This window comes from Apostichopus japonicus, chromosome 19 (assembly GCF_037975245.1).
Source record: "Apostichopus japonicus isolate 1M-3 chromosome 19, ASM3797524v1, whole genome shotgun sequence".
Taxonomy (NCBI): domain Eukaryota; kingdom Metazoa; phylum Echinodermata; class Holothuroidea; order Aspidochirotida; family Stichopodidae; genus Apostichopus; species Apostichopus japonicus.
The window spans coordinates 19,960,958-19,982,657 of record NC_092579.1 but is presented as its reverse complement, the minus strand read 5'-3'; the positions used below and the strand labels follow the sequence as shown (position 1 = coordinate 19,982,657).

General features: G+C 41.2%; 3 protein-coding genes across 8 annotated transcripts in view; 2 read left to right on the top strand and 1 right to left on the bottom strand.

The window, feature by feature from the left end:
- Positions 1-11,821, top strand: part of LOC139960256 (growth factor receptor-bound protein 2-like) — a 71,047-nt gene extending 59,226 nt beyond the window's left edge. For all 6 annotated transcript variants that reach the window (XM_071958469.1, XM_071958467.1, XM_071958466.1 and 3 more), the window contains exons 5-6: positions 4,785-4,947; positions 6,660-11,821. In XM_071958469.1, the coding sequence (XP_071814570.1) occupies positions 4,785-4,947; positions 6,660-6,833 (337 nt within the window). In that variant the 3' untranslated portion in view covers positions 6,834-11,821. The remainder of the gene's footprint in view (positions 1-4,784; positions 4,948-6,659) is intronic.
- Positions 11,822-13,762: 1,941 nt separating this feature from the next.
- Positions 13,763-17,712, bottom strand: LOC139960255 (uncharacterized). Its single transcript, XM_071958463.1, has 4 exons — positions 17,572-17,712; positions 16,615-16,984; positions 14,419-15,469; positions 13,763-14,169 (listed from the first exon to the last, which is right to left on the bottom strand). Exons 1-4 carry the CDS (start codon positions 17,627-17,629, stop codon positions 13,846-13,848), a joined length of 1,803 nt encoding a protein of 600 aa, XP_071814564.1. The 5' UTR covers positions 17,630-17,712; the 3' UTR covers positions 13,763-13,845.
- A 325-nt stretch (positions 17,713-18,037) lies between these two features.
- On the top strand, positions 18,038-21,464 carry LOC139960254 (uncharacterized). The gene is made up of 4 exons (XM_071958462.1): positions 18,038-18,227; positions 18,544-18,913; positions 19,656-20,706; positions 21,058-21,464. The coding sequence occupies exons 1-4, from the start codon at positions 18,038-18,040 to the stop codon at positions 21,379-21,381; spliced, it is 1,935 nt and encodes a 644-aa protein (XP_071814563.1). The 3' UTR covers positions 21,382-21,464.
- Positions 21,465-21,700: the final 236 nt, after the last annotated feature.

Below are 21,700 nucleotides of genomic sequence, written 5' to 3'. Positions count from 1 at the left end.
ACCTGGGAAGTCCTGATGAAAGCCAAGGACTCCGGAATGACATTACGAGCGTCCCACATCGCCGGAAAACTAAATGTGATGGCCGATGCTCTATCCAGAGGACAGATGGACCCAAACGAGTGGGCACTGTCCCAGAAAACATGCAACAGGATCTTCGAAATCTTCGGCAAACCAATGGTGGACCTGTTTGCGACGGCGGAGAACACCAAACTCCAGATTTTTTGCTCCAGACAATTCCACCCCAGGGCGCACCACATCGACGCCATGTCCTTCCCATGGAACAATCTGGAGGCTTACGCCTTCCCGCCGCTCTGCATGATCGGCCAGGTCCTGAGAAAGATCCGCCACTCCAGAGGAAGAGTCATACTGATAGCCCCCTTCTGGCCCCGCAGACCATGGTTCGGGGAGCTCCTACAACTTCTAATGGACACCCCAGCGATCCTACCGGACACGCCCCATCTGCTGTCCCAAAGACGGGGGACCCTCATCCACCCAGACATCAAAGGGCTACAACTAGTTGCGTGGAAGTTGTCAGGACTTCCCTTCGACAGAGGGGCTTTTCGGAAGCGGCTGCCGCGATCGCGGCCGACGCCAGGAGGGCAACAACCGTTGCTACTTACGATTCCCGACTACGCAAGTTCGGGGAATGGTGCCACAACAGACAGGTACTGCCATCCGAAACCTCTTTGGCACAGGTGGTAGACTTCCTTCACTCCCTCTTCGAGGAAGGCAAGCAAGTGTCGACCATCAAGAACTACAGGTCGGCAATTACCGTTATACATCGTGGGTTTGCAGATGGGTCCACCCCAGGCAGCAACAGGGACATCTCCCAGCTCATCAGGGGGATGGCGAACAGGCGCCCCCGAATCAGGCGACTCGCGCCCTCGTGGAGTTTATCAGCAGCGCTGCAAACACTCACCAAACCGCCGTACGAACCCATGGCCTCAGCCTCGCTGGCATCTCTTACAAAGAAAACGCTGTTTCTGATCGCTCTGGCGTCAGCAAGAAGAAGAAGCTGTCTCCACGCTCTCTCCACCAAACAGAACCATATCAGGTTCGAGAACCACGGGGTAAGGATGGTCCCCGATCCGGCCTTCCTAGCCAAAAACCAGGTCCTATCCTTCCTGCCGGGGGACATTTTTATCCCCGAAATAAAATCCCTCTCTTCAATGACTGTGGTGCCCAGTCCGAGCTCTCAAATGGTATCTAAACAAGACCCAACACCTTAGAGGAACAACCACGACCTTGTTCATCTTACCGAGAGCACCTTATTCAGCGGCGTCCAAAGACACCATTTCCCGATGGCTGGCGGAGATCATCCGCCCGTTTACAACCGGCACAATTACACCGAGAGCCCACGACATCAGGGGAGTAGCGGCCTCAACAGCCCTTTTTGCGGGAGTCCCATTGGAGGACATTCTTAAGGCAGCAGCCTGGCGAACGCCAACAACATTCGTTACCTGCTACCTTTCGGACTCTCTACAGGCTGAGACGGCGTTTTGTAGCGCGGTGATGCGAGGTCCGGCGGGTATTAGGTCCCACCCCTCGGGCCTCCCACCATCGGGCAGTGCCACTCGGTGCTAAGGTTGTGGCGAGACAGGTAAGCGAGGAGCGAAGTAAATACTCCAAAACTTACTGGTTTGGATATTTACGAGTGACGAGCTTACCTGTCTCCATTCCCGCCTCCCTCCCCCGAGGGGGGTGGGACGCAGCCGGACGGAGGAGCGGTCGCACTGACCTGACTATACACCTTCCTGTACAGGCCAAGAGACCTGAGAAAAAAGGAAGGGCCTCCACCGAACGAGTCCTCGCCCGGCCACCTAATTTTATTGGTGAGTTCATGGTAAAAATTATTTTTTTGACGTACTAACGTGTAGGAACAGGTAGAAACTCGTAGTAACTTGTAGTAACCGGTAGTAACTCGTAGTAACGTGTAGTAACTTGTAGTAACTTAGTTCCACTGTGAGTTACTGGGGTTTTTAGTGTCGTATAACCCCTTTTCTCTATGAAATATGTTCTTCTCACGTCGGTTGTCTTGTTACTTACCTGTCTCCTCACCACATCTACACTACAGTGTTCGGGGCGTTGGGCCTAACTTAAGAGTATCTCCTGCTATTTTTAGGCCTCTTTGTTAGAGTTAAGGGGTCAGACGTGGACGGGGTCGTAGAGGGTAGTACTCCCCCTCCCGTCAGTAGCGTCAGAATTCGATGTTAGTTCAGGAGTCGAGGGGGTAGTCTTCCCCTTCTGTCGGGGAGGACTACTACTCAACTCCAAGGCAGAGACCACTTTGGAGGGCTTTGGTCTCATGAGAAGGATGGGCAGTGACCCGTGAAGCCGGGTCACAGAGGGTGCACAGTGTTAAAAGGTTACCAGGACATTCTAGGCGCGGTAGAATGAGGGTGCTAAGGTTGTGGCGAGACAGGTAAGCTCGTCACTCGTAAATATCCAAACCAGTAAGTTTTGGAGTATTGCTTTGTGGGGGTACATGTGTTTACATAACAGTTTGAGAATGTCTGTTACTATTGAAATAGAAACCAGAACGAGTGGATGTGAAATTGTAGATCTAGTCAAACACTTGCATAGCAAAAATTATCTCTGCTGATTTTATTAGCATGTTTATGTATAAGAATTTGACTAGCTCTACAGTATGTTCTTGCCATGAAGCCCATGATATACTTAACAAGTTGTAATTTCCAACAAATTGTACTTTTTTTTGAATGAGAAAGAAAAGGTAACCGAACAGCTCAACAAAATTTAAAAACTTGAGTGCAGGTTAAATAATGTCTCTGTATATTTGTTTATTTAATTTGTTTTGGTGATATTCCCCATTTAAAATATACTTAAATATAAATATATATAAATACTTAAATATACCTTAAATAAGAAATGGTGATTGATTTTCAATAGTCCAAAGGGGTATTAAATGGGTATTCATTATTAAAGGAAGCAACGGCTCCTAGGAGAAAAAACTGCAAATTCATGAATGACGATGACCACCCACTACGTACTTGTGTGTCTGGACAAAACAGTGTTCTCTCGGATTGGTACAGTAGGAGGAGGCTGCCATTGACCAGTACAATTAGGCACCCCTCTTCTTTTATTCCACAATGTATAATACTTCAATAATTTAAATTATAAATGCTTAGAATTTGTCGCTGTGCAATGTTTCTATATGTCCTGCTTTGTTTATTTGTTCTTCCCCTTTTGTAACTTTTTGTATATATTTGTATAATTTGTGTAATCCTGTTTTAATGAGAGCATTCAGTTACCCTTTGTGGGGTTTAATATTAAAAGTATATCTTATCTTATCTGATCTTACAACCAACTGCATTCATTATAGAAATTGTTTTCATTTCTTGATGAAAGCTAACCCTTTCATGTACATAGCAGCTGTACATTTCATTGTCTCGATATCAGCTTTTTAATACAAGTTTTCCTTTTCATTTCTTCTGAATTCTACTTCTATCGTAATGTCACCTTCAAAAGTACAGCTCGTCATGTTATTTCCTGTTATAAATTATGGACATATTTCACAGTCAGAGGTCTCCAACCCTTTAGTTCAGTTGTCCAACTGTCTGTCTGTATGCCATATAGCAGAGAATGGAAGGAACCATTATATACAGTAGGGGTTGATTCTGTTGGGTATTTTGAGGAAGGATTTCATTCTAAGCCTTTGGATAATTGTTCTATAGTAAATAAAACCATTATTCATAGGAGTTGATTATGTCAGGCATGTGAGGGATGGGGTACATTGCAAAAGCCTAAATGTAGATTGCCTAGAGATTCAGAGAGGAGGGTCGCTGGGGGATTCAGTTGAGGAATGTTACTAGTTCATCAGGCTAGAGGTACTGTGGATTGTAGTGCCCATGTGAGGGAGACAGATGAGGGAAGGGATGGGAGGGGGGTGGGGGATGAATCTATATGTAGAGGTTGTTCCTGTTGGATAAGTTAGGGAGAGGTTATTATAGAGCCTATAGATGTAAATTGGTCTAGTTGAAAAAGTAAAAGAAACTATAATTTGTAGGGGTTCATGGGCGATTCCATTTTGTTATTTGCAGTTACTCCATGTTAGTTTCCTAGCAAATGGGTTTTTAATTTTGTCACTGTTTTTGTAATAAGAAATTAGTGGTGTGGATTGAAGCCATCCATCCTGCGCAAGCCTCCGAATTCAGGCTATTAACCGGCTAAATGCAAGAGTGGATTTCTCTGTTTAACAGTAGAAAAAGAAATCCACTTGCATTGTTCTGCTGCTACGTATGCCTGTTGACAGTTAACAATATAAAATTACAAATGATGGAAATAAAAAACGATATGTGGAAGTGGAAACTTAATTCTAGTTTGCAGAGTTTTTGAACGCTTGCAAATTTCATTTAGCAAGGGGCTAAAATCGTGAAATTCTAGGCATGGTTCTGCTACACTTACACTCACACCATTACACCATATCCAGAAATGATGGCAATCCCCAGTTTGAAACTCCTCAATAGCATCTAAAGGCCATAGCTAATTGATCTTGGTTCTGTGAAACCCCAGTTTCATTTCTGACAACTTGGAAAATGTTTTTTCATACTAAAGAATATTAACATCAAGAATTTCCATGTTGAGTGCCCTCGATCGACCTGACAAACAAATCCATGCGAAAAATGCTGCAACAGTGAATGTCTCGTCTTGTGATAGGTATAAACATTTGTTCTACTGTTGTGAACATTACATTACATTCTTCTTCCAGATTCAAAGACAGAGTCCAACATTTCAAAGTCTTCTTCTTCTTCTTCTTCTTCTTCCAGATTCAAAGACAGAGTCCAACATTTCAAAGTCCTGCGAGATGGAGCTGGGAAATACTTCCTCTACGTGGTCAAGTTCCGCTCCCTCAACGAGCTAGTGGAATATTATCGGACCTCCAGCGTAAGCAGGACGGAGACTATCTACTTGAAGGAAATGACAGGCAAGGTAAGGAAACGATCCTCCACGTCGGCCACCATGGTTCAAATCTTAAAGCAGGAGCGTTTTAGGAGTGTTTTGAGTCGACAAATTTGTTATATCTCAGTGAGACTAAGGTGGGGGCAGGGGGGGGGGGTTGGGTTGTGGGGAGTTATGCTTGATGAGATTAAAGTCAAAGAGGCCTGGTCCCCTAGTCGTGCTTTAGTCTAGTGTCGTAGGCCTACTGTAAGGACACACGGATGCCAGATTTCATTCTGTCATAAATGCAGACCGATATCTATATCTATAGATATAGGTTCGATAAGAACCAGAAAAATTAAAATTAAAATATGAGTTCGGGTTAGAAATTTAAGTCTCGATATTTAATAATGAGAGCAGATTAGAAAACGCGCAGTCCTCGTAATGTTTTCAATAAGCTATTCTGATCTTGAAATTTGACGATTGATATACTTTTCAATATCGGCTGAATCTCTGGAATGCTCCTTTAAAGGCTTTGAAGACTCGCCCCGAACCGCGTGCTGCCATCTGAAAAATTTTCTTTCCGTTGCTTGCAAGTGACGTTTTGTTCGTGTCGCTACAAAATGCAGACAGTAATGAATCGTGATAGCTTGTTATCTTTATCTAGACCTCAGATGGCCATCGCTGTGCCGTTTGTACACTGTGCTGTGTGTATTGACCGCAGCTGTATGTACTGACTGTACACTAGTGTCTAATTACCAACTGTAGCAAGCTGTGTGTGTATTTTCTGGGATCGATGGTGGTGTCTAACACTTCTGTAACACCTCATTCGAAACTAGGTCAGATTGCCGGCATTAGACGTTTCTTTTTGCGCGAGTCTTCACACCCTTTAAAGGTCTTTTGTTTCACATGGAATTTTGTGTTTGCTATCTGAAGAACTGATCAAATTAGACTTCATAGTCCAGTCACTTTAATTGATGAACCTCAGCTGTTTTAAAGGGTCATTTCTCCAAAAAAATTTGGTCTCAAAAGTCCTTTAATGGGTCTGCAATTGTGATCCTTGTATGATCACCACAGTCTTGTCTTCAAATAAATAATTATGTCTTCAAAACAGCTAACGAAATTTAAGGTGACATTCTTCTTTTTTTTTCCCCTGTAACATTCACCACATCTTTCCCTTTCTTTCTGTAAAAAGCATAGTCTAAAGGCCGGGTTACATCTGCGCGATTCAACACGCGATTCAACTCGCAACTAAAATCACGCGAATCAGAAAAGTTGCTTCTAAGAAGTTGCGCTGATTAGGACATTGCTCTATTGCAAATCAACCCAAATCGACGGCGCAACTTTTATTGCGCAATAAGTTGATACCCGTGTCTAACTACGCGATTCAACCTTCAATTGTATTGCAAGTTGAATCGCTTGTTGAATCGCGCAGATGTGACCCGGGCTTAAGATAACAAAATCTTCAAACTTACTAACACAGTTCCGACTTTTTCATTAGTTAGTTTTTAAATCGCAATATGTTAGTGGCTACCATGACAACGGTACTCAAGCTGCACTGACAATGGAAGCAAATGAGTTGAAAAAGCTTAGGATAGTAGAGAAAAGGATTCAATCATAGAGAAGCAGGCATATTAGATCTTCCCCATGAAGACCACTTGTAAAAACATACACAAATGAAGTACATACTGTACAAGTATATATATAAACTATATAAATATATGACAAGCATATATACAATTGGTTTTTTTTTTTTTTCACAGAAAGAAATTATGGTTCGAGCAAAGTATGACTTTGCCGCAAAGGACCCCGGGGAGTTATCAATCAAACGGGGAGAGATCATCACAGTGCTGGACAACTCGGACCAGAACTGGTGGACAGGGAGATGTCAAGGAAAAGAGGGATTATTTCCCGCCCCTTACGTGGAGTGCTTGTGAACAAAAACAAACAAACAAAGGAAAGAAAGAACAAAAGGTTCTGGTTTACAATGTTACTTTTTTTTTGGGATGAAAGTATGTCTACCATTTACTAGTGAGGGAAGAGTGTTTAGAGGATGCATACATGAGGTAAAAAATTGGACAAAGTCAGAGATGAGATGTTAATGTAGTCGATTGGATTTAAGAAGAAAAACACACAAATAAATGGAAGGAACAGAATTACTGTGAACTTTTGATACGCTCTCCTTCTTAAAAGTCTGTCGTTGCCAGCAATTGGCAAGATTTTATAGGCTGGGGATGGGGTGCAAGATTTTTTATCAGAAAGACATAACCCAAATTTTGGGGAATCAAAGAAGTACTATAGCAAATTTTGATCGGTTTAGTTTTGCAAAATTGTTTTTTCTGGCCTACATTTTGGTTTATACCGAACAGATCATTTAATAATAGATTTTGCAGGAACAATCTAGGTTATCATTTTTTCAGAGTGTTTTATAATTACTTTGCTGCATTTTGTAAAAAATGGTGCCAATAGGTGGCTGTTTCAAAAGTTTCTATGGCTGCAAAATTCAAAACCCTGGCCATCTGTTCTGATTCATGTAGAAGTGGAGGGAGTGACTAAAGATATGGTGCTTGAACCAACTGGATGGGGTGAGGATTGGTTTTGCAGGTGAAAATGTGTATAGATGTTGTCACGCATGTGGATCATACTTTATATGATGTTGTTACTTACCAGTATGTAAATTTCATTATTAATCTTTTTAACTCATATTTTTTGCAGTATTCACCAATACTCTGAAAGAATCACATATATATAGCTATAACCTTTACATTGCATAGTGATATTTTTCCAAAGTTGATATATTGCTTTTTTTTTTCTTTTTAAATACTTTGGGGAATGTGTCATAATTTTTGTTTCGTTTCGAAATAAACAACTCATTTTTGTATATATAGAGACGCTGATATGCAGGCGGTTATTTTTAATATTGAAGGGTTCCCTCAAGTTGAAAGAACGTATTATTAGTGCACCCTTGAATATTTCTACTTGTAGTTGTGGGTAGGATTCAAATTTTGCAATCTGAAAATGGTCCCATTCCGAGGCATATTTTGGCGATGAATTTTAATCTATGAATAAGTTCTACACGCAAGGTTGTGCTAATAACTAATTTCATTTCATTATTTTCTTTCATTTGGTGTTGAGAAAAGTGGGTTAGTGGTGTACCCCTCCCCACTATGTCCCCACCCAAATCCTTGCCTGCTGAGAACTAATGTTCAAACACATACATATTAACAACAGTCATATTTCAGTTGATGTTTCAAAACTTATATCACCTTCAATTATGCCTTTCATGATGGTGAACTACTTTCACTCATCTACAATTCTTGATGATGTATTTTTAATTTTCCAGCCTTGATTCATTGCAAGACATTTTAGCAGTAGTACAAACATATGTGACAGCTACTTAAGCTAATGGTTGCATATATAGAAATCCATGTCACTTTCTTAATCTAATGCCCCAGTCGTTCCTAGGGATATGTCACTAATCTACTCTTTACTAGCAGAAGAACCAAAGGTTGCCTCTGATTTGTGGGTTAAAGTGGGCAAATTCCGGTCACTCAGATACAGAGTGGCGAATATATTTTTTGCGTCGAAATGTGCTGAAGTATTTAGGGCGTTTGTGAGGGTGCATGCGAGGGTGTGTGTTAGGGTATGTATGAGGCCGTGCCAGAGTGACTTTTTTGGGGGGTAAATATGAACTATACACTGTTTGTCACTTAAAATTAGATAATTTGGGAGAAAAGATGGTTGACATTAAAATTTGGTATACCTTGATGAAATTCAATTACTTACAACAGCTTATTTAATTTGTAACTATTTTCTGCTGTTTTTTTTTTTTTTGGCTGATGAAATGTCTGGTTAAGAAAGCAGTTGTTTTTCCCTTCCATCCTTCCTTTGATTGACTGATTTCTTTTGGACGTTTTTTCTTTCTTTCCGGTTTCAAATTTCACCCGGATGCTTTGAATGTTTGTTGACATTGTGTACAAAATTTGGTATACCTTGATGACATTCAATTACTTACAAAGCTTATTTAATTTGAAAGTAACTTTTTTCTTTTGTTTTTTTGCTGATGAAATGTCTGGTTAAGTGCAGCATATAGAAAGCAGTTGTTTTTCCCTTCCATCCTTCCTTTGATTGACTGATTTCTTTTGGACGTTTTTTCTTTCTTTCCGGTTTCAAATTTCACCCGGATGCTTTGAATGTTTGTTGACATTGTGTACAAAATTTGGTATACCTTGATGACATTCAATTACTTACAAAGCTTATTTAATTTGAAAGTAACTTTTTTCTTTTGTTTTTTTGCTGATGAAATGTCTGGTTAAGTGCAGCATATAGAAAGCAATTGTTTTTCCGTTCCATCCTTCCTTTGATTGACTGATTTCTTTTGGACGTTTTTTTTTCTTTCCAGTTTCAAATTTCACCGGGATGCTTTGAATGTGTAATTCCTCTTCCGTTAAGTCAAAAAATATATTTGTCTTTGGGACAATCTCTCTGTTAACAAACATCAGCTGACAAATAATAGGAAATGTGTTACAATCTCTCTGTTAACAAACATCAGCTGACAAATAATAGGAAATGTGTTTACTTAATCTTCACTGTACAATCTGTGTGCTGAACATGTTGTTTTCTGTTGGATACAATCATTTATAACAGACAGTATTTTCTGTCAAATAAGTTATTTAAGCTGTTAAGTTACATGGTGGGATACATCAGTAATAGTATACCGAGTGACACCTTCAGTCGTAAACTATACCACATGATGACAGCTGCCAAATGATATCGATTTCATTAATGCGGATCTACAGTAATACGGGATTATTTCAGTATTTCCTTACGGGATTATTTCAGTACTGTACTTCCTTACACGTTTGTCTTTTCAAAATCGAGGAGTATCTTACCTTTTGTTAAAGACAAAATTTATCCGGGATATGAAACCAGTGAATGTACGTGGTAGAGTGACCTTTGAACCTTGCTCGAGTTGGACGGATATGCTGTACCCTATTTCCTATCGAGTGAAATAAGTGAGCTCTAGTTGCGTGTATATACAGTTTATAGTTCGGTATCAGTTTACTGAAATGTTAACCCGAAACTGGGTCTGAAGAACGAGGAACTGATTTGGTCACCAAAGTATTGACCATTTTGGAGTTTGCCAAATTCCAGTTGGCAGTTTTGCCCAAAAGGTGAAATTATTTGGTTTACAGCAACCGTACGATAATTGCATTAAATTATTCTCTCCGTAATTTCCACTCATTTGAATACAACTCTATTCTTCATAATTCCTAAGTTCATAGAAAGACTGTTTTCCTTTAATACTCATATTTTGAAAATTGGTCTCAAAACCTGAAGAGACAAAATTCATTTGGAGCTTTCTCTTAGAGTTTGTCTGCCAATCTAGGGAAGATGAAATATAACAATATTTGGGAGAAGAGGTACATGGCAAAAAGCTGAAATTGGGAAGGTGGGTTGGGGGGGGGGTGAGGGATGATCAGACAGTTCAAAAAGAGACAAAGGAGGCTTGAAACTTCCAAAAGAGTTTTTTTTTATTCATGGTTTCTTCCAATGAAAGGAAGAATATGAGCACATTATTATCTACTATTTATGTTACATTTTCTTTGTATCTTTAATAAGAAAAAGGAACCTTTATAATATCTATATACACACATGTCTTTGAAAATGAAAATCTTATATACCTAAATATTTGTGCCTATGTGTATACATACCTGTGCTTGCTATTTATATGTAAATTATGTATGATTTGTTATCTATTTTTTCCTAGTTGTGGATGCTCACTCACACATATATATATATATTGAGGGGCAAAATTGGATTGGGCGGGGGGAAGGGGGGGGTGGGGGCGATAACCTACTGCTCACATATTTCATGTCATTCTTAGATGAAAGCGACAGTTGATATGGAACAAGTGAGTTAGTATACTAATTAGTTTATACCTTTCAACAAAAGCAAAGCAATCTTAGAGGAGAATGGGAAGTTGTTTCGTATGTAAGATTTATGAAATGGCTATTGGAGGTGGCTCAAATACCAACCTTCAAATACCGTTAAACATATCTGGGTATGTCCTACCTGAAGTCTTTACTAGTCTTTTCCTAATGCCGGATGTGCTGTTGAATGGTTCTAGTCTAAGTCTTAAAAGGTGACTGCAGCACAGAATTAATTGTGATATGTTGTTATGTTGTAGACCGCCCCCCCCCCCTCCTCATCCCAATAAAAACAAAAGTTGCAGTGCATATTGCATTTTGCACCATTTGTAAATATTTTAGGAATGACCTATGAAATGTCACAGGCTCTTCAATCAAAGTGGCTGGACACCTTAGTCTAGCATACAGACCAATTGGTCAGCTCCCCAAGAGGAGGAGGCACAAAACTCAATAGAATAATGTGAGACTTTGATACGTTTCAAATAACATTGTTAGAATCAGTCACAAATTAGTCAAGGGCAAATGGTGTTCACTGTCACTCGTGGGTGCTCTGTTGCATGTATGAACATAATCAATACAACATATCAATAATTAAAACAATGGGGTAAAATAGACAATATATGGTCATGTAGTGAAGAGCTAACATTTTCTGTAATTCAGTTAAAAGTTCTGCCATACTAAGGTCATTCTTTAAACCTCAAGGTTACTTGTATTATCAGTCTTGTTCTGGCTTGAGCTGATATCAATTGTAGAGATTAGTTATTGAGCAGCTATTTCTGATGTGAGTTCTCAGAAAGATATGCACCATGCCGTAACTTTTTTTTTCTTTTTTTTTCATATTGTGTTGGGAGTTAAAAGCTACCATCATGTTATGTGTGAGACTCATTTATCATCAAAGCACTTGTACTAAATATTAATTTGTTATGTCATAAATTTATTTGCATATCACATGTAAAAAAAATACAGAAATAGAGAAAGAGAATACTAAAACAAGAGACATCAGATTTTCGTTATTAGCCGTCTGTTGATACGGTCTTCATTTAACTTCATTATTAATTGTGGCAGAAAACTATGGATGTAGAAGATCATTGGAGCAGTGGAGAGGGTGGGGCCGGGGTGGGGGGAATTACAAAACAACCAGAATAAAAGCAGTGGTGATAAAAGGAGTGCCCTGACCCACATCACACTCCAGTGCCCCTGCAAATCAGATCAGCTCCAGTCGTGCTGGTCGCTTATAGTTAGCAGATGCGAGCTCTTTGATGGATTTCCTCAGCACAGTGGTGGCACCATCAAATTACACAGTGGGGGATTAAGTGGGGGGAAGCAAACAGTTTTTTGGGGGGACAAAAAATAAGTGCACATCATCCCCCCCCCCCGTCCCTCACTTTGTCTGTTTTTTAATTCATGAATATTTTAATGTTTACATGAAATTCGAAACTGGGACAACTTTTAAAGTGACATATTCAGGGTAGTACATTCACCATTTCAAGAGGGATGCCGATTGATTTCGGGACCCACTTGCAGTGATTAGTTGAGCAACGTCCCGTGAAAATAACTAAAGGGGCAAAACTTGCTTAAATAACTACAACTGTACACTGGTATTGGCTGGGAGTGCAGTGACCCAGAAAATGCAGCACTTTAGAAAGGTCTTGTTGGTTGTTTATAGAAATTTTATTTTGAACCAAAATACATGCCAGAAAGAGGAATTACACCTACACTGGAATGTATCCGGTGGGGACGTAGTTAGAATCCAAGATAATTCTCTCGCAGCGACTTTTTATTAGCAAATTATTGGGAAAAAAAAAAAAGAATGTCTCAGGTTTGTTTTACTGTTGCAGAATAGGGTTGGGGGGGGGGGCATGGGGACAAGCATCTTGAAAAGGGGAATTTTATGCCCCTGGCCCCACTGCCTTCGCGAGGCTCAATTTTGACTTGATTATTAATCACATTTCCCTGAAATTTATTATCTATAGACAAAAATCTCTTCTTGGGAATCGGAGGAGGCTGCGGACTTGAACAGGATTGGAGACCTTAAGTAGAGGGTGTGTCCGAGACAGGCCTGATTAACCAATGTGCATGTAAGCAAGACTCGTAGGAGTCACCAACAACCATCTATAATTTCGAAAGTGCTTTCGAACGGTTGCGAAGGAGTTCTCAGTCAGAAAGTAAAGGGCCCTCCGGAATTCATAGAAACGGTGGGGACGTTCCCCACTCCCCCATCCCTCCCCGCTTCCCCGTTCACTTTGGACCATTATTTGGGCGGAACTGTTGAATAATATACACGTGCTATATCCCAGCCCTCTTTTATGCTATCACTTTAAATCGTAATCCTTGTCATTGAAATCACAAGACTTAAGTTATTTCAAAATGTTGCAGCGGAATGGGTAAGAAACAGGCGCGTAGCCAAGGGGGGGGGGCGAAGGGGGCAGCCGCCCCCCCTTGAGCATATTTTTTATATTTTTTTATATTTTTTTTTATGATATCGCTAGTATTTTCAAAAGAGAAAATGCTAAGATGCAACTAACAAGGCCTGGGAAGTGCCATTTCCAGCGATCTGGGAGGCATTTTCAGCCAAAATTTTCTTGTACGCTTCGCGCCAATCATGGTTGCGCTACGCTTAGATAGTTTGCAATGCCAAATCTACAGTTTCACCCCTCCATTGGCAAATTCCTAGCTACGCGCCTGGTAAGAAAAGGGTGTCACGATTCTATCAACAGTAAGGTTTTTATAGAACAGCCGCTGCGCGTTATGGATGGGAAAAGCTGGTATATTTTGTTCCAAATGCAATAACTATCATTGTCAACTTGCACCAAAGTAGTGTTTTGTGGGAAAGGGATATTGGTCAATCACAGGCGCAATTGGATGCAGGAGGTTAATCCACGGATAGCTACGAACCAAGTCACAAACAAGACATGGAAAGTTAATTTTTCGAGAAGTTAGGTTAAACCATTTTATTTTCAAAGTGCACTGGTTTCAAATGCTTGGCATTACATGCAGAGAAATGTACGTTACAAATGTTTTAGGAATGATTATACCAATGGATGGCATCAACACGGCAACCGTCTATGGGAATGTCAGGCTCGTATTGAACGCGAATTTCGTTGACTTCTACACCTCTAAATATGCCATGATAGTTATCGCGGATGCCTTGTGTGCCGTCCTCGTATACCGTGATCAATCTGGCGACGTATGGTACGTCAATACTGTAACGAGTTCCAGTGATAATGGCCGACTTCGAGGAACACCGTTGAACTTCGACTTGAACACCGACGGAGTCTGTTTTGGTAACAGTTGTTGAACCACCCCATTCATGACTGTACGACGCTGTAACTGATAAAGAAACCTGAAAAGAGAAACAAAAAGTAATATGTTAATTAAGAACATGCGGGCGATCAGGAAAATCGCGGTTCCAGTTCCGAAGAGAAACTTTTGACTTCACAATAGGAAGGAACCCTTTGTTGATTATAAGACATAGGACCACTTCATATTGGGGCACGAGACTTATACTTACAAGCATATGTACATGATATAATCTGAATGGTGTGAGCGAATACAATAGGATATCGGGGAAACAATTTCAATACTACAATACCTTTCCATCTCCGAAGAAGGGAACCTTTGCCGATACTTCAGTTGTGACCTCTACCTCTCCACCGGCAGCATTGTTCCATGTATAGGATTCCTCATATGAATATTCAAGAGTACGCGTTGTTTTCTGGGTGGTAGTACCCGAGTTAATCACGACTGTTCTAGCGATGGTGCTTGGCTGGTTATCGAGTATTTTGTGATCATCTAACGAATATTCAACGTTTTGCAATATGTATTTCTTGGCAGGAGGACCCTGAATGTAGTAAGTCTTTGAAGCTCGTAAAACAAAGGCTGGCTCCGTCATTGGTCCATGAGAACTCATGGCAGACATGGCGGAAACGCCTTGCCCGTTTGACTTGGCAACCGATCTCCAGACACCAACATCTACGTCAGCACCGCTAAAGGTATCGTCCCATACATACTGCCAATCTCCTTGGACGGTGAGGGTCTCGTTAACGCAACGAATAGAATTCCTGTCAGGTTTTTGATTATGATTGCGCATAGCTACATGTCCAAGAGCTCGAAAACCAGGGGCGCAAAGGGGCCTGTAGAAAGCTCCATCCCAATAGGCTCCAGAACCTCTGTCGTTCCAGATTTGGATGAAGTCGTACGGAGCTGAGAGGGCGGTGTTTTGCCTTGCTTTAACTACATACCCGACAGGTGGTCTGTCATAGTTTCCTTGTGCAATGTCTCCCAGAGAGTAAGTGTCAGCTGGTCCTCTCGTCCTCCAAACGGAGAAGTCTCTACGTGCGCCGCTCCATTTGTCGTTCCAAATCTCATCCAAATCGGAGATTTCGTATAATTTTAAGGCATAATCCGCTGTTTGGTCGTTGAAGTCGATAATATTTTTTACTTTCCTGCCATCTAGGAGATACGGGGCGTCGGTTGGGGTAGAATGGGTAGCCAGAGAGGTGAACGTGTTAGCGTCCAGTCCGTATGTATTTGCTGTAGACACTCGATTACTCAACAAGGAAACGTCTCTATCAGCCCCAGATCCCACATCCTTCCAGATCAGCTCGTAGCGGCCAAGGGTGACGTAATCCGATTTAACACATCTGTGAAAAGGAAGGGACATTATCAATGACTGGCAATTATGGCTTGAGTGCCAGCTAGAGCGAGGGTCAAAACCCTGAATACAAAAACAGTGGGCACAAAGCTATATGGTGGCATCAAGTGGGTAGCAGGCAAACAGTTTGGTGGGCGAACAGTTTGGATGCCCAACTATGCACCTGTACAAAATACACATTACGGGCAAATTGGAAGGGGGGGGGGGAAGCTAGTGTTCGTTTTACCGAAGTGGTTATGTGATAAATAATGACCATCGGTATTTTTTTTAAATATAGAAACCAAGTGTTCTAGTGGAACGACTAGAAGTAAGTTCGACATATAGTTATTTCTTCGTCACAAAATTTTAACATTAACATTAAAAATTCTAATAAATCCCTTTTATTTAAGTGCATGCCTTTAGAATGATAAATAAAAATAAAGAAGATGCCATGTTGCTGAACAGTTGAGGAACACACCAAACTATTATTTGTGGTAACGAAGTCAAATGTGCAAGGGCGGCGGAAGCACTTTTAATCTGGGGGGGCACCGACATCAAAGGGCACTTTGCAGAAATTCGATTGGACTGATGCAGCCTTATATTTAGTACCCTTTATAACTCTTATTGTATTATCTTATTTGCGTATACACATCACTCCATCAACGCCCCCCCCCCCCCTCAAGGAAAATATGCTTACTAGCACTGCAATATCCAATGTGCAAATTGGAAAACAAGGAACAAGTTTTCTTTTGAGACAAAATGAGGTGAAATCATGCTAGTTGCTAATGTAGGAATCTTCCGAATTAGAGTTTATTCCTTGTTAATATCTTATCCAATTTTTTCCATTCGAAATAGCTGTGAGTTTGACCCATAGAAATTCATTCAAAGTCAGGGGCGTAGCCAGGATTTGCAAAGTTATATGCACGACTATCTGAGCGGAGCGCCACCATCGGTTTTACAAACCCCTCAGATGGCCGGAAACGGCCCTTCCCGAGTGTTCATTCTGGTTCCCTGGCCTCTTGCTAACTTGATTTTTATTAATTTTTATGTAGAAAAAGGGCACATTTTCAACCTGAGGAAAAGTGGGGGGGCACGTGCCCCCTGTGCCCCCCCCCCCCGGTTCCGCCGCCCTTGCAAATGTGATATTCTTCTAACCTGTAAACATTTCTGTCTGGTAAGTTGTTGTAACCGATGACGGCAACATGACCGAGACAGACGTATCCTACTGGTGGGTCCATTCTCAGTATTCTGACGTCAAAAGTCCCGCCACTGCCTCTGTCATTCCACACTTCGGTAAAACCCGAGGGTGCCCTTAATGCATCCCCCGAGTAGTCCCTCACCAAAATTGATGACGTTGTTGGTTGCTGATGGCTGGCGACTGCTACGTCACCGAGAGGATAGTAGCCGTATTGAAGAGACTGTGGCCGCCATATTGAGACATCTCGATTAGATCCGGTGTATCGATCGTCATATATCCTGATATAGAGGCTGTCCACCCGCCTATATACGATGGCTGGAAGGTCCTCTGTTAAAGAGGGGTTAGAAAAATATTCGTGTTTAGACATTCTCAAAGTTCGAGTATAGAATAGGGAAGTTGCAAGCCTTTGCCTACAGAATGTTGTCCATGGCAAACTTGCCGTGTCTGTCAGTAACATATTAGTAATTTACTACAGATAAAATTTAAGTTACATAATGAAAACGTATAACAGTTCAGTCTTCTTTTTTGTTTTAAATAACCTGAACAGGCGCGTAGCGGGGAATTTGCCAAGGGAGGGGCGAAACTGTAGGCAAACTATCAGAGCCGTAGATACGGCATTGCAAACTATCTAGCGCCACCATCAGTTGGCGCGAAGCGTCCACAAATTTTGGCTGTATAGGCCTCCCAGATCGCTGGTAATGGCACTTGCCAGGCCTTGTAAGTTGATTCTTAACATTTTCTCCTTTGAAATTACTAGCGATATAAAAACATACAATAAAAATGCTCAAGGGGGGGGGGGGCTACGCGCCTGGACCTGAATATACACGGAGAAACGATGAAGTTGAAGTTGAAGAGTAAACAGTTAAAAATATATTTGTAACGTGAAGAAACGTAGCCAGAAGAACGCGTCTTACCTGCGTTAGCAGTGCTAACGAGAATCGACGTTAAACACAGAAATATACTGAATAACATGTTGATGAGATCGAAAACAACGTTATAGAATGGACTTTAAACCACTATCCTTACTTAACCACCAACAAACTCTGAAAAAGGAATGAACAAACGCAAGTTTTCTGGTTTTATACTTCCGTTCCTCCATGTAACTAATTGTTTCGTATTATTCTTTGTATCGTCCGATGCGGGATGCTGTGTATTTAGCATACCGTAAATTCCTTGTATTCTATATTTGATTTCCATATCAATAACCAAATTTACTATTCAAATTGAATGAAAACCAAACGACTTGATTCACTTTGAATAGTAAATTTTGTTATTGATATGTAAATCAAATCTAGAATACAAGGAATTTACGGCATGCTATGTACACATCATCCCGCATGTCAGACAATGCAAAGAATAAGACGAAACTTAGTTACATGCATGGAGAACGGCTATATGGAGTATAAAACCAGAACACTTGCGTTTGTTCATTCCTTTTCAGAGCTTGCTGGTGGTGAAGTAAGGATAGTGGTTCACAGTCCATTCTATAACGTTGTTATCGACCTCATCAACATGTTACTCAGTATACTTTTGTGCCTAACGTCGATTCTCGTTAGCACTGCTACCGCAGGTAAGACTCGTTCTTCTTCCATGTTACCAATATTTTGTTTAACTGTGTTTATACTCTTCACTTCTACATCATCGTTTCTCCATGTATATTCGGGTTATTTTGTAGAAAAGAAAAAGAAAGACTGAACTATTATATATGTGTTAATTATGTTAATTAAATTTAATTTGTAATAAATTACTAATATGCCTACTGACAGACCTTGCAAATTTGCTATGGACAGAATATTTTAGGCAAAGGTTTGCAACTTCCTTATTCTATACTCATAACTTTGAGAATGTCTAAACACGAATATTTCTCTAACCCCTCTTTAAAACAGAGGACGTTCCAGCCATTGTATATAGGCGGGTGGACAGCCTCTATATCAGGATATATGACGATCGAAACACCGGATCCAATCGAGATGTCTCAATATGGCGGCCACAGACGCTTCAATACGGCTACTATCCTCTCGGTGACGTAGCAGTCGCCAGCCATCAGCAACCAACCACGTCCTCCATTTTGGCGAGGGACTACTCGGGGGATGCATTAAGGGCACCCTCGGGTTTTACCGAAGTGTGGAATGACAGAGGCAGTGGCGGGACTTTTGACGTCAGAATACTGAGAATGGACCCACCAGTAGGATACGTTTGTCTCGGTCATGTTGCAGTCATCGGTTACAACAACTTACCAGACAGAAATGTTTACAGGTTAGTATATGATAATCACTGAAATGATATATAGGCCTATATAAATATATACTGCGGTTCCAGTATACTGTAAAGCAATACTGGCAACCGTAGAAGCATTCGTCTATGCTATAAACCCTCTTTGTGCATAATATCTTCATGCAGAAGTTGGGATGCATTTATCCGACCTTGTTTATTTCAGGCGCGTAGCCAAGAGGGCGAAGGGGGAGACCACCCCCCCTACCCTTGAGCATATTTTCATTGTATGTTTTTACGATATCGCTTAATTTCAAGCTTAGATGCAACTTACAAGGCCTGAGAAGTACCATTTCCAACGATCTGGGAGGCATTTTCAGACAAAATTTTGGGGTGCGCGTGGCGCCAACACATGGTGGCGCTACGCTTAGATAGTTTTCAATGCCGAATCTACAGTTCTGATAGTTTGCCTACATGTTCTCCCCTCCCTTGGTAAATTCCTCGCTACGCGCCTAATTTATTTTGTAGATAACACAGTGCATATATGTTCTGAAGTATTTTGATACAACAATGTTGAATACTGTCGTGATTGCATGGACAATTTTGCAAAAGCATAAATGCTTTTCTTTGATAAATGCCTGCTTTCTTCACACCACACGAGAGATCATCAAAAGTTATTACGAAAATTTTGTCTTGAATTTGCCCTTCCGTTGGATGCATACAAGGTTGGAACCGAAACATATGGACATAAACATTTTTTTTATTTTGCCTACTTATCTTTTTACAGATGTGTTAAATCGGATTACGTTACCCTTGGCCGCTACGAGTTGATCTGGAAGGATGTGGGATCTGGGGCTGATAGAGACGTTTCCTTGTTGAGTAATCGAAGGTCTACAGCTAATACATACGGACTGGACGCTAACACGTTCACCTCTCTGGCTACCCATGCTACCCCAACCGACGCCCCGTATCTCCTAGATGGCAGGAAAGTCAAAAATATTATCGACTTCAACGACCAAACGGCGGATTATGCCTTAAAATTATACGAAATCTCCGATTTGGATGAGATTTGGAACGACAGATCGAGCGGCGCACGTAGAGACTTCTCCGTTTGGAGGACGAGAGGACCAGCTGACACTTACTCTCTGGGAGACATTGCACAAGGAAACTATGACAGACCACCTGTCGGGTATGTAGTTAAAGCAAGGCAAAACACCGCCCTCTCACCTCCGTACGACTTCATCCAAATCTGGAACGACAGAGGTTCTGGAGCCTCTTGGGATGGAGCTTTCTATAGGCCTCTTTGCGCCCCTGGTTTTCGAGCTCTTGGACATGTAGCTATGCGCAATCATAATCAAAAACCTGACAGGAATTCTATTCGTTGCGTTAACGAGACCCTCACCGTCCAAGGAGATTGGCAGTATGTATGGGACGATACCTCTAGCGGTGCTGACGTAGATGTTGGTGTCTGGAGATCGGTTGCCAAGTCAAACGGGCAAGGCGTTTCCGCCATGTCTACCATGAGTTCTCATGGACCAATGACGGAGCCAGCCTTTGTTTTACGAGCTTCAAAGACTTACTACATTCAGGGTCCTCCTGCCAAGAAATACATATTGCAAAACATTGAATATTCGTTAGATGATCACAAAATACTCGATAACCAGCCAAGCACCATCGCTAGAACAGTCGTGATTAACTCCGGTAATACCACCCAAAAAACAACGCGTACTCTTGAATACTCATATGAGGAATCCTACACATGGAACAATGCTGCCGGTGAAGAGGTAGAGGTCACAACTGAAGTATCGGCAAAGGTTCCCTTCTTCGGAGGTGGAAAGGTATAGTAGTATTGAACTTGTTCCCCCGATATCCTATTGTATTTGCTCGCACCATTCAGATTATATCATGTACAAGTTTCGTGCCCCAATATGAAGTGGTCCTATGTCTTATTTATCAACAAAGGGCTTCTCCCTAAAGGTTCCCTTCTTCGATGGTGGAAAGGTAACGTAGTAATTATGTTTTTCACTATGCTATAATTTCTACTTTCCATCAGCAGGTTCATCTTCCCACTGATCCAGTTCCTAATTCAATATAGTGCACGACTCACCGCTTCTGCATTATATCTTCAGTTAACGTTTTCCTCTTTCGAACCGGCTTGTTCCGTTTACTTTTTCTTTTTCTCTTTTCAGGTTTCTTTATCAGTCAGAGCGTCGTACAGTCATGAATGGGGTGGTTCGACAACTGTTACCAAAACAGACTCCGTCGGTGTTCAAGTCGAAGTTCAACGATGTTCCTCGAAGTCGGCCATTATCACTGGAACTCGTTACAGTATTGACGTACCATACGTCGCCAGATTGATCACGATATACGAGGACGGCACACAAGGCATCCGCGATAACTATCATGGCATATTTAGAGGTGTAGAAGTCAACGAAATTCGCGTTCAATACGAGCCTGACATTCCCATAGACGGTTGCCGTGGTGATGCCATGCATTGGTTTAGCGATTTCTAGACAATAATAAGTAACATTTCTCTGCATGTAATGCCAAGCATTTAGTATTATGCACTTCGGAAATAAAATTGGTTTAACCAAAATGGCTATTTTGTTATTTATTTATCCACTTTTTTCGATATTGCGTTATTAGAATACCTCGTGAGATCAGGGGGCTACAGTCTAGGGGTCTTGCCAAGTGGCTTAATTACACATTGATTAGGCATCGATTCAATATAGCTTGAACATGATTCAATTTCGATTCATAAATCATTAGTAGGCCTTGTTATTTTTAACCATACAATAAACACGCTATAAGTGGATATAGGTTTCCATGGCC